This window comes from Hoplias malabaricus, chromosome 2 (genome assembly GCF_029633855.1).
Source record: "Hoplias malabaricus isolate fHopMal1 chromosome 2, fHopMal1.hap1, whole genome shotgun sequence".
Lineage (NCBI taxonomy): Eukaryota > Metazoa > Chordata > Actinopteri > Characiformes > Erythrinidae > Hoplias > Hoplias malabaricus.
The window spans coordinates 45,414,635-45,427,089 of record NC_089801.1 but is presented as its reverse complement, the minus strand read 5'-3'; the positions used below and the strand labels follow the sequence as shown (position 1 = coordinate 45,427,089).

Below are 12,455 nucleotides of genomic sequence, written 5' to 3'. Positions count from 1 at the left end.
AGACGATACTGAAGGGTCTGATACCTGGCTTCAGTGTTAGGATTCTGCCTGTCGCATTCTGATTGCCTCTCTGTACATCCTTGTATATGAATATGCACTTCCATGTATTGTTTTGTACTGGCACTGTTCTAACGTGAATCGCCTCCTTCTTCATGTCTTGCGAAAATAGCAGACTTGTGATTGGTCTTTTTGCATGTCAGTCAAATGTCTATTCCTGCAGTAGTAGGCATTTCTTGGCCATGTGAAGTGGTGAAAGGCACCAGACTCTCCTTAAAGACTTTGGCAATGCGAGACTAGGGTTGTACTTATAGCTATCTAAGACTCTCTAGGTTTAAAGGAACTATCGATTGCTGTGATTCTTCTTTACAGTTAGAAATAACCATTGCACTGTCCCCTAGTTGCCTTGGTATATTAAAAGTTCTTTACTAAATATGTTTTAAATGTGGAAACCCTGCTCTGTGAAGCATAAACTGGTTTATTCAGGAATTACAAAGCAGTTTGATTTTCTCAATTTAGAGGGAACAAAATTAATTAATTCATTCTCTGTAACCACTTATTCAGTTGAGGGTCTCGATGGGTCTGTAGCCTACCCGGAATCATTGGGTGCAAGGCAGAAGCACACCCTGGAAGGGGGCACCAGGCCTTCACAGGGCGACACACACACTTTCACACCTACTGATTTTTGGACCGTGGGAGGAAGCGGACACAGAAAGAACACACCAAACTCCTCACAGACAGTCACCCGGAGCGGGACTTGAACCCAACCTCCAGGTCCCTGGGGCTGTGTGACTGCGACACTACCTGCTGCACCACTGTGCTGACCCAGAACTTTGTATTATATTAATGTATTTTTTATTTTTTTTAATTGTCATTTGTTCTACTTGTTTAAATGCTTGAGGTTGTAATGCCGTATGAATTATTTTATGACACAAGACACATTACCTTTTCATGGTTAGAAAATTATGTTTTGTTTTTCCATTATCTGTGGAGGTAATCAAAATTATTTACATCCTTCCAGTGAAATCTTTTTTCATGGATTTAGGTCATTTGCATATATCTGCATGTATACTGTATTCTGATAATAAAAATATAAATATTGTATTGTAATGAACATTTGGTGAAGAAGAAGAAGAAGACGAAGAAGAAAATAATAGCAACAATAATTATATATATGTATTGTTCTGTTTCTTTCCTACATTTTTGCAGGGAGAGCTGAAGAGAAGATTAGTCTACAAAGCACTGTTCTCCTGAAGCAGCTGTTAGTATTTAGCCTGCCAAGCTGCATTCACTGAACTTGTGCCTGAGAGACTCATAGATTTTGTGCCTCTGTGGAAATAATGTAAAATTATTTTTTTCGTTACAGCCTTTGCTATATCAAACAGTGCAGCACAGAATGCGTTTCGAATCACTTGGTCAAAATGATGTGGTTGTACAGCGTAATATCACATGGCAGAGAGTTTATAGTGTGATTAGAGTGTAATCCTGTTTTGCTTGCATAAAAGTAAAACGATCACATACGGGACAAAATTGTATAACAGTAATTTATACAGTTATATAACTCACAAAAAAAAAAAAAAAAAGAATTCATAGTCACAGTTCCAATCCATATTGGGGCATCCCTACAGAACGTACTTCAGGTGGCTGTGGGTCCAGTGCCAGAGGGTTTACAAAGACTTTAAAAATGGCTTTTGTTTCAGAGACACACTGGATAAAGAGAAAGAGTTTCTTGTGTGCAGACAAAGAACTCTCTTAACTTAAGAGAAACGTTCACAAAAAAAGTATGTGTGTGTACAGTGGAAAGTTTTGGCACCATGAACTGTAGGAGGAAGATAAATCCTTCAGGATGTGAGTTTGGATGACCACAGAGAGAGAGAGAGGGAAAAGGAAAAAAGTAGAGAATAGAAAACAGACGCAAGCACATTTTGCATTCAGTACCTTCAGTTTTCCTTTCACTCCTCTGTCTATTAAGAACCACACACACACTAACACACAGACCTGCTCATGCTCTGCCAGTGAGGAGCTTCAAAGATGAAAATGCATTTTCAACAGCTCTGCATTTTTCTTTCAGGATCATCCTTTCTTCATGGCTTGCAAACTCTTGCTTTCCTTTTCTCCATCTTTCTATTTTTTTTGTGGTTGATGACCTAGTTAGAACAGTTTAATTGGAGGGCTGCCTTGGGCAGGTACGAAGGGGATTGCTTGAGTTAATAGATAATGAGACACACACACACACACATATGCACTATTCCCTTACAGCTATGAAACGTTGTCAGACTGCTACTTTTCTCTCCAAAAAGTAAAAGAAAGATGTAAATCGACTTTTAGCAAAGTATTTATTCTCAGATCAAGTCCAGATTTATTCCCAGTCCAGCTGGATTAAGTTAAAGGAATGGTTCGGCAAAAAATAAATTACACAATTTTCCACTTATCCCAGATGTGGTTGATCAGCCAAAGCACGTCTGGTGTCCAAATTTTGATTCTGTAGTTTAACACTGGAGCTATGAGTTTAAAGTTTCAAAGCAAAGGCTAGAAGTCGGTAGTCACTCAAATTAAATCTTAAATACATTCCCAATGTATCATGCCACACAAAAAATATCCTGGTCTTTAGTAAGGTCACTGCCTTATTGTTGTACTTTAATACCCATCCTGACTTACTGTGAGATATATATATATATATATATATATATAAGGTATTTAAACACAAAGCTTTGGCATTTGAAAGTATTATACTTTAATATAAGTGTGTAAATGGAGACATGCATTAGCAATTAATTTGCAGTAAAATGAGGATACCTGAGGATAATATATGTCAGTTAACTGTACAGTTTTGCTACAATATATCACTTCTAAACTCTAATAAGTTGATATTATTTAGTTGATACTCAACTACAGGTTTATTGAACATATAAACAAGGGCCATTGATTAAAAAAGAAATGAACTAAGATCAACACAATGGATTTGTCACGCCCTTGTCATGTCTGTTTCCCCGGCCATGTACTCTTTTAGCACATGGCTATGTTTGTTGTTGTTCTAGTCCCGCCTTTGTCCCGCCTCCTCGTCTGTGCCATTTTTTAATCTGCCCCCTCGTTAGCTGTCCAGGTGTATCGTGTCTGTGTCTTGTATGTAAGTCCCCTTCCTTCTCTTCCTGTTATCGGTCATTTGTTGGTTTGCTCTTTCCTAGTCTAGTCATGTCGTTTCCTTTCCCAGTCCTGTCGTGTTGTTTCCTTCCTTCTCCGTGTCGAGTCATTTTGTTTAAATTTCTACTTTTGTTGTTTCCTCACTTCGTGTTTGCCCTTAAGTCCGTTTGTGTTTGTTTTGTTTCTTTTTGTTTTGATCTATTAAAATCACTGTGTTTTAGCAAGTGTGTCTGCATCCGTCAGTCCGCCCTGTGATCCCTGACAGGATTTATATTTATATTAGTAAAAAAAAAAATAAATAAAAATATAAGTTGAACATGCTAGTACTTTCTTGTATATTTGGGAGGGAGATAAATGTGTAGTGTGATATTCAAGACAAACTGACTAGAAAAAAAACATTCTTTTTTACTTTATTATAATACCTCAGAGTAGAATCTCTTAATTAATTTCAGGGAGAGCTTTAACACTAGACACAGAAGATTTAATGGAGAAAATTACCACAACAGTGCAATTATTGCCCCAAACATGGAAACAGGAGCTGTGTGCATGTGTGGGAGAGGGCAAGCGAGAGAGGCTGTGCCCAAAACGGCATACTGTCATACTAAATAGTATGTAAAAATAGTATTCCAGTATTAGTAGTATGTTCAAATAAACAGAGAGAGAGTGAGTGAATGAGAGAGGAAGGGTAAAAGTGAGAGTTAGTTTAATGCATATTTCATAAATGCATAAATACAGTTTAAGTTACCTTATCAACACTACAGTTAGTTGTGGTGGATTATTATTTTTAGTGAATTTTGGGAAGAAGGTGTGGATAAATATGGTTAAAAGAAAAATTTGTGTTAAAAAATTAGCATGTTAAGTTCTCTGTGTATGTTAACACATTCATTTTGACAGCATAACATAAACATAAAAACATAGATTGGTGGGTAGATACACCTTCACTGCACACAGTACCAGTAAAAAACCAGTATGACTATCAGGAAGTAACAGAGCCACATTGGTTGTGGTCTCGTAATGACAGACCTGGAGGCAACTTGTTAAACTTCTGGTGGTGTATTGAGGTTAAATCATACCACCAGGGCCATTGCAGACAGAGTCCAGTAACTGAGGCTGTAACCTGTACAGTGAGCATTGTGATGCATTGCTTATAAATAATATAACAGGTATAGCTGAATTTCTGAGAACAGTTTGAGACAGATCTCAGTCGTTCATAACGTATTCTCTTCTAAAGTCTGACTTCTAACTCACTCAAACATGCACACTGTCCATACACAAACATACACACACACAAAGACAAAGGACACTTCAGATAATTTAATTAGGCTATGTATCATCTCCTGACATTTGTCACACCAGAGCACACTCTTACAAAGACGGAGGTGTGCTGTGTCTTCTAATACTCTAGCTTCTGTTGCTTTGAGGCTTTTTTCCCCCTCGGTTCTTTGAGAGAGTCATTAACGTTCAGGCTATCCACATTCAGCAGGCTAATAGATTTAAAGCTCCAAGCTTTCAGCAACACTTTGTGTGTGTGTGTCTGTGTGTGTGTGTGTGTGCATGTGTGTGTCTGGATTTAAATAGGAAATCCTCTGTCTTCACTGCAGTTCAATTCAGTATCAAAGCTCAGCAAATCCTCCATCATCTCACTGTAATCAGCACTCGCTTAATTCCGTCCCTTTTAGAATCAGGCAGGTTTTGACATGGCTGTGATCAAGACATTTACAGTCCACTGAAGAAAAGTCTTGAGGTTTTGCTGACAATGGTTTACATGATGGTGTATATATGTATATTTTAAAAATGGACATGGCAGTTTGTAAAATATATTAAAAATAGCTATATTTATGTGATTGATACATTTTCCTAGAAATAATTGCAGTTATTGTCATATTTAGACAGTTACATGCTGCAGAAATAAAAATAGAGTTAGAAGAATCAATTTATTGGCCACTGTGCTTGCACACAGAGGGAATTGTTCTCCGTTATGTGGATCGAACCAGCAGCCTTCCGGTTACAAGCCCAGTTCCCTAACCACCAGGCCATGGCTGCTCCAACCTTTTTGTTTATTTATTTATTTTATTTATTTATGCACGCACACAATAGATTTGAATATTGGAGTACAGCAAATAATGAAAACACACAATATCAAATGACACAGGGAAAGTACAAAAAAGCCCAAAGGGCTTGTACTAGGCACTTTCCCACTTTAATCTTAACTTAAATTATACACATTATACAAGAGTAATAGAAGAAGAAGAGAAAATGTACAGGAAAAAAAGAATAGAAATACAGAATGAAAGAGTCATACCAAAGAGGTGGTTGGTGTATAGTGGATCCAAAAAAACAGATGGGTGTAAGAAGAAATGGACTATAGTTAGTGTTTTGAAGGAGTTCAGATTGTTGCAAGTTGGGTGGCAAAAAGTTCCACATACGAGGTCCTCTGTGTGAAAATGTGAACTGGCTTAATGTGGTTCTGTAGAAGGCAGGATGCAGGTTGTCAGAGGCTCAGATGAAGTACTGATGTATTTCAGAGTTATATTGAAATGCGTTTTGGAAACAGTCAGGAAGCTGGTTTTGCTCGAATAAGAAAATAAACTGACAGATTTGAAAAAGGTTGATGTTGTATACATTTATAGTGCTAAAGTACGTTGAGAACAGGCCTGTGAGATTACTTTTGTAAGTGCTAGCCCAGATAATATTACAGTATGACAAATATGGATCATTGTATAATAAAGATTGAGAAGTACATACTGGGGTGATATATGTTTAATTTGTCTGATAACACCAAGAATTTTTAATATCTTTTGTGATATTACTGCAATATGATCTATCCAGCTGAGTTTATCATCTATAAGTACACCAAGAAATTTTGTACATTGGACACAGGATATGTACACTGATGGCAGGTTATTAATACCTTTTTTGTTTTTTGGAGCAAAGAGCTTGATGTATAGATGGATCTTCTGACTTGTAGGGATTACTTATACAGTACTTACGAGTGAATCAACTTTTCCGAGATATCAAAAATATCAAAATATCAAAATTTTCCGAGATACAAGCCGTCGCTCAGTTGATTTTTTTGCTTTATGATGCCAGCCAAGATCTGAGTTACGAGTGAGCGACATTACGCCACCCGCCACAGGTAGCCCAGTGAGTGTTCAGTTCACCTGGTTATCTTGCTGGGTTACATCATGAAGTTATTAGATTGTTTGATTACCAGTAGGTTTTAACCCTCTCTCTCTCTCTCTCTCTCTCTCTCTCTCTCTCTCTCTCTCTCTCTCACACTCACACACACACACACACACACACACACACACACACACACACAGGTTAGTTCTGTCCTCTGTCTCCGACTACTTTGCAGCCATGTTCACCAGTGATGTGCGGGAGGCCAAACAGGAGGAGGTGAAGATGGAGGGAGTGGACCCAGATGCATTATGGGTCTTGGTGCAGTACGCATATACAGGTAATTTTATATAGTGATGATTTGTTGGATCTGCACATTTTGGCGTACAAATAAGTTCATTAGTCTAAATACCTCTCTCTCTCTCTCTCTCTCTCTTTCTCTCTCTCTCTCTCTCTCTCTCTCTCTCTCTCTAGGTCGGTTGGAGTTAAGAGAGGACACTATAGAGAGTCTGCTGTCAGCTGCGTGTCTACTGCAGTTGTCTGCAGTGGTGCAGGCGTGCTGTACTTATCTCATGAAGCAGCTCCACCCCTCAAACTGCCTTGGTATACGATCATTTGCAGATGCCCAGGGATGCCAGGATCTGCACAAGGTGGCACACAACTACACCATGGTAATACACTCCTCATCCCCACCCCTGAGCATGAAATAATGTTATCTATAAAGGTCTTTGGGCTGGTACATCACCATAATTCCTTTCTGATTAGCTGAGAGGCAGACATTTGTAACTGGCATTGTAACTGAGCCCAAAAGACAGAAATATATAAGAAGATGGATTTTACCTGAAAGTAAATTATTGAAATAAGCCGTGTCCTCAGCTTGCTGGATTTTGTGTTAAGAGGTGTTTGTTTTCAACATTACAAATTTCAGTGTATTTTTTTTATTTCTCAGCTCCCTCTCTAAATACAACAGAAGGCAAGCAGTGATGATGTTTACATGCAAAGACATTCTCTGGTCCTTTTGAAACAGTCCCATTTTAGATTAAGGCAGAGGAGATTATATATCTTCTCTACTCAACTCTCTGATGGAAGTCTCAGTTTACTTGCACGCTACAAATATTACAGTCCAAGTACCACTTATAGTGCCTTTCCACTTCATTGTATCGGCTCTACTGGATTCAATTCTACTCTGCTTTTTTGCTTTTCCATTAAGTAAATTTGGTCTTTTTTTTTTAGTTTCTGCTCACTCGTGATTCCTATGCCTATTTCACACATGAATTCCCGGGAATTTCTAGTGAAACTCCAGTGTATCGGATCGAGAGATGTCCCACATGCAGCGCACAGCGGTAGATGAAACACATGCTTTAGGCGTGGCGCAGCACCTATACAGCGCGTTTAGGGGAAACTCCGGAAAACATTTCTTGCGCCAGCTTGGATTTTACCCTGAGTCTTTACTAGGGCGCAAGGTGGATAAAGTCCAGATAAGGTCTGAGATGAACGTTGCGGTCAACGTACACAAATACGTACACAAATACAGCTGCTCCAGGTAAACTCTGGAACCTTTCTGGATTACCATGCATGTGTGAAAGGGGCACAAGTGAGTCGAGTAGGGACTCAACCATGAGCTGTAAACATTGTAAAGTACTAATTGGCCAGAGAAACTTGACAATCATGACAAAATGCAGACACCGAGCGCAAATTAGCTGTTTGTAAAATCTCCAAGCTACAGCAGGCATCACATTTGTTTACATCCGACTCACAACAGCAGCTCGGAAAATTACACAGTGATCTTTTGAAGAGGTTCAAGGGCTCCTTGGATCGGTGGCTGACAAAACACACCAGAAAGAGCTGGACGGTACAACAAGGAATGAAAAAATTGTATTGATTTGTCTAAATTGATGCACAGAACAGTGTTCAGTCTCAAGCAACATATTCTATTCCTGCAGAGCTATTATTCAGGTTATTAACAGATTATCAGTTTGCATGAAAATGTGGTTAGTGTTAAGCAGAATAAACAACTACCACTTCTTTATATTAATTGACAGGAGTAAACTGTTGGTGCCTTTACATACCACTGTTAAAAATAAAAGATGCAACTTTTTAGCACAGCAGTTCATGGCAAATGGGCCAGTACAAATGCTTCAGAATTATTTAGAATTTTTTTTACATTGTCCATTCTTCCTTACTCACATGATACTTAAGTGCTTGCCTTAACCTCATGCGCACACACAAATTTTATTTATTTATTTGTTTATTTATTATTTTTTTAAAAACCCCTCTAGTGTAAATCAAGTTTTCAACATGTTAACTTGTCTGTGTTGTGGTGTCTCAAATAAGCAGCCAGGGTCTCTGATGTCATAAAACAAAGGAGCAAATCTCTTCAACTTTCAGGGTAGAGCTTTTGAGCTGCAGGCAAATTGAGGAGGGGTGGGAGGAGACAAATTGCATATTAAAGGATTCATGTATACTGAATGAAGATCAAAAGTATAGTTACATCTAAACTACTCTTAAGGCATTAGGGAATTTTTTTGGAAGTTTCTTCTAAATATGCAATTGTGATGAACAGAGATGAGTTATCGGTAACCGGAGGGAAACTTTATACTCTCTCTCTTCCTTCCTCCCTCCCTCCCTCCCTCCCTTTGTTGTTTTTAAGCCCCAAACACACGTCCTAGAGGATTTATCCTCCTCTGCGGTTAACTGTGCCAAAACTTTCCGCAGCACACACATAAACTTCGACTTTCGCACTGTATGTGTGTGTGTGTGTGTGTATGTGTGTGAGTCAGCGGGCGAACAGCGCGAGTGTGTGTTTAATTGGTCACGCTAGTGTTCCCCTTCACAAACTCTGGGCTCTCTCGTTTGATGTTTCTCTGTTCCTGAGGGAAGCTCATTCAGAAAATATAGCCCATAATAGCCCGCCCACGGTTACCAACTGGGGAGTTGTCATGGAGACTGCATGGAAAACTTGCCTCATTTTCTTTCTGTCCTTCTATTTCCTCTCTATCTTTTGCTCCTTCCTCTTCTCTTCTCTCTCCCATTTCTCCATTTCTGTCTTCCTCTCTTTCTCTAGAATTCATGCACTTTACCTCTGCTCTGTCTGTCTCTTTGTGTGTTCCTTTCTTTCACTAGAATTTTAATCCAGCTGGACATAATATTTAGTGGAGGCCTCAGTATTCTTTATTAAATATGACTGTAGCCTGTCATTTATCCGAAACCTGTGTAGCCCAACAGAAATGCAAGATCATGTCCCAATTTTTCACTAGCCCATCCAAATTCTGCCTGATCTGAACTCCAAAGGGAAATGTACACTTCTGTGTCAAACCTATAGCATAAACATAGAGTAGGTCTCTCATAGATGCGAACCCTACACCATACTCTATGCCAGTGATCAGAAATAGGTGAACTACAGTCCGAGTCCAAACACAAACAGTGTCCTATCCGGACCTGGACCTGTAACTAATAAACTATAAAGAGTTGTTTAATTTTGAATGGAGTGTTTGTTTTAAGTGTGACTCTTCTAGTCATTACGGTTCAGGTTTAGCGCTCTAGGAAGCTACCAGACTAATCACATGTCTTTCTTCATATTACACGTGAGGCTACTCAGCCAATCAGATCTGTGCATTATGATGAGTGCTGTGACTCAGATGAGTGACACACACAGGTCAGTCATCACTGTCCTGGGGCCAGTAAAAATAGCTCAAGGGACATGATAAAAGCTCTTTTGGGACACTTTTAGGACAACAGTGTTGTGTGAGGTAAAACTAGAAACTTTAAAATTAAGGGAACGATTACCGGTTGAAATTCTCCTAACGCTGGACATGGATGCTGTTTATGGATAAAGTCCCACCCTCCAGCAATAAGAGCAGATTGCTGGTTATGGAAAAGCAATAAAGTCAACTCCAACTACAAGACATTAGTGACTTTATTTTACTTGAACTGAGAATAGGACTTATTAATTAGAGTATTTGTTATTCATAATATTTAGAAATTCTGGTGAAATATGCTGAAAGTGTAATTTGATTTGACATTCAGTTGTTAGCTACATAAAATGTTGCTATAACTACAAGGCTATTTCAATATACAGGATATGGCACTGATCATAATGCAAGTTATACATTATGTTGTGGACCTTGGCTTGAGAAAAGTTTCTCTAACTGGATCTTAAAGAATTTTATTCCGTTACACTTGCTCTATGCCATAGCCTGATGCACACCTACCCAGAAATGTAACTGCGTGTTGTGTCAACGCAGACTGCAACAACTAGGATTGGTCCGCAGACAATCATGGTTCAAATGGAACCCAGGAGTTTAAAAATATGAACTCCTCTTCTACACACTAGTGAGGCTACAGACAGACACAGCAGATTCATGGCGAGAGATTCCCTCAGACAGGGGTTTAGACATCATGAAACAAATGGTGGATAAACATGGATGCCTCCAGGAAAAAAAAAACACTTAGAGGAGAAGGAACATGCGGGAGACAATTGGCAGCATATTAGTATTTCTGTCCTGGCGCAGCATGTAAAGTGCATTGTTCCAGTAAGCACTGTGCTCTCTAAATAGTGCACTTCACAGATTATAAATCTAATACTACTACACCACTACGTTGTGGACTACATAGGGTGGAGGAAGATATTGGAGATTGAGCCCTTGTGTTTTGGCAGTGTAACTGCAAAGCGAGGCAGACACACCAACGCAGAAGGAGAAATGCTCATAATGGTGTAAGGCACCTGCGTAGGATACAGCCTAGACTTACTGATGAATTGTGTCAGTGCAGAAGAATAAATCAGCTTTAACCAGACCATTTTCAGAAAAGCCCTGAACATAGCATAACAAAACATTTTCTCATCCTGAATCTAGCTTGAAAAAAACCAGTCCAGACTTGACTGCAGACAAAGTTGTGCCATCAGGCTCAGAAAAATGTTTCAGAAGAGTTCACCCTCTGTCTTGTGTTCCCTTTCCTCCCTGTCTCTGTCTTAGGAGCACTTTCTGGGTGTTATGAAGAACCAGGAGTTTTTGCTGCTGCCAGCGAGTGAGGTCGAGAAGCTCTTGGCGTCAGATGACATGAACGTCCCAGACGAGGAAACGGTAGTGTCGGCTCTGCTAAGCTGGGTTCGCCATGACCCTCCAACCCGCCAGTCACAGCTACCAGGCCTTCTGGCACATGTCCGGCTGCCCCTCCTCAAACCACAGGTCAGTCTGACTGTCACTGAGTACATCAGTCACTCTGACTGGTCAGTATTTACTCTCGGTGAATACATCAGTCATTCTGACCGCTCCGTCTTTACTGTCATTGAATACATCCATCACTCTGACTGGAAAGTCTGATTGTCAGTCACTCACACCTGAAATGTCAGCCTATAGCCTATAATCCACCAGTCACTGCAGTAGGCCAATCTGATTGATAATTATTTACAGCACAGTATGATATGTTGATTTTTAGCACATGCAGCACATTGATCACAATTAATGCAGCCGTAAAGCTGAGTGTGAGTCTGTGTTTGTGTAGTGTGATTGCATGAGAGACTACAGTGCCAGTGTCTGGAGGGAAAGATAAGAATGTTATTGTGGTCCTTCCCTCTCCCTTCACCACCTTAACCTCCACAGGACGTCTGAAGATCATGGTGCTCGTCACAGTTTCCCCATTGAAACACAAGCAGCCTCAAATATTTACTTCTTTCCTGTCTTCTTTCACTGAAAAAACAGAAAACCACACACACAGAAACTACTCAGGCTCGTTGTTATATTCTGCCTCTTAAAAATAAATCTACTTTGTCTTCTCTGTGTTAGAGACTCAAAACTTCTTCAAGAATTCTTCTGAAGATTGAATTTAATTGTAAAGTGCATGTGATTAAAATATTTTTTTTCAGAAACTGTAAGTAATTTATTTGATGGAATCAGTACCTGACTAATTGATTTACAGTGGGATTTATAGATGAATGAATGGATAGATTACTTCATTGACTGACAGATACTGTTGAACTGTATATCCATCAATTTAATTAACGAAAACTATGATTAAAGTGGACTGGTGCTTAAAGTGGTCTTAAAATTTTAACGTTAAACAAATGCAATGTTTATTCGAATGTTATAGAGAATGATTTAGAGAACACTATAGAGAATATTTTTAAATGTAACATAACTTGTAAACTATTTTTATGATATAATAAATCTATTGTTTATTGAATACATAGAAAAATACCT

The 12,455-nt window shown here is 39.1% G+C and overlaps 1 protein-coding gene across 3 annotated transcripts in view; it reads left to right on the top strand.

Annotated features, from left to right (window-relative positions):
- Nucleotides 1-12,455, top strand: part of klhl5 (kelch-like family member 5) — an 80,009-nt gene that overhangs the window by 47,061 nt on the left and 20,493 nt on the right. For all 3 annotated transcript variants that reach the window (XM_066659847.1, XM_066659848.1, XM_066659846.1), the window contains 3 exons: nucleotides 6,462-6,598; nucleotides 6,733-6,929; nucleotides 11,232-11,444. In XM_066659847.1, the coding sequence (XP_066515944.1) occupies nucleotides 6,462-6,598; nucleotides 6,733-6,929; nucleotides 11,232-11,444 (547 nt within the window). The remainder of the gene's footprint in view (nucleotides 1-6,461; nucleotides 6,599-6,732; nucleotides 6,930-11,231; nucleotides 11,445-12,455) is intronic.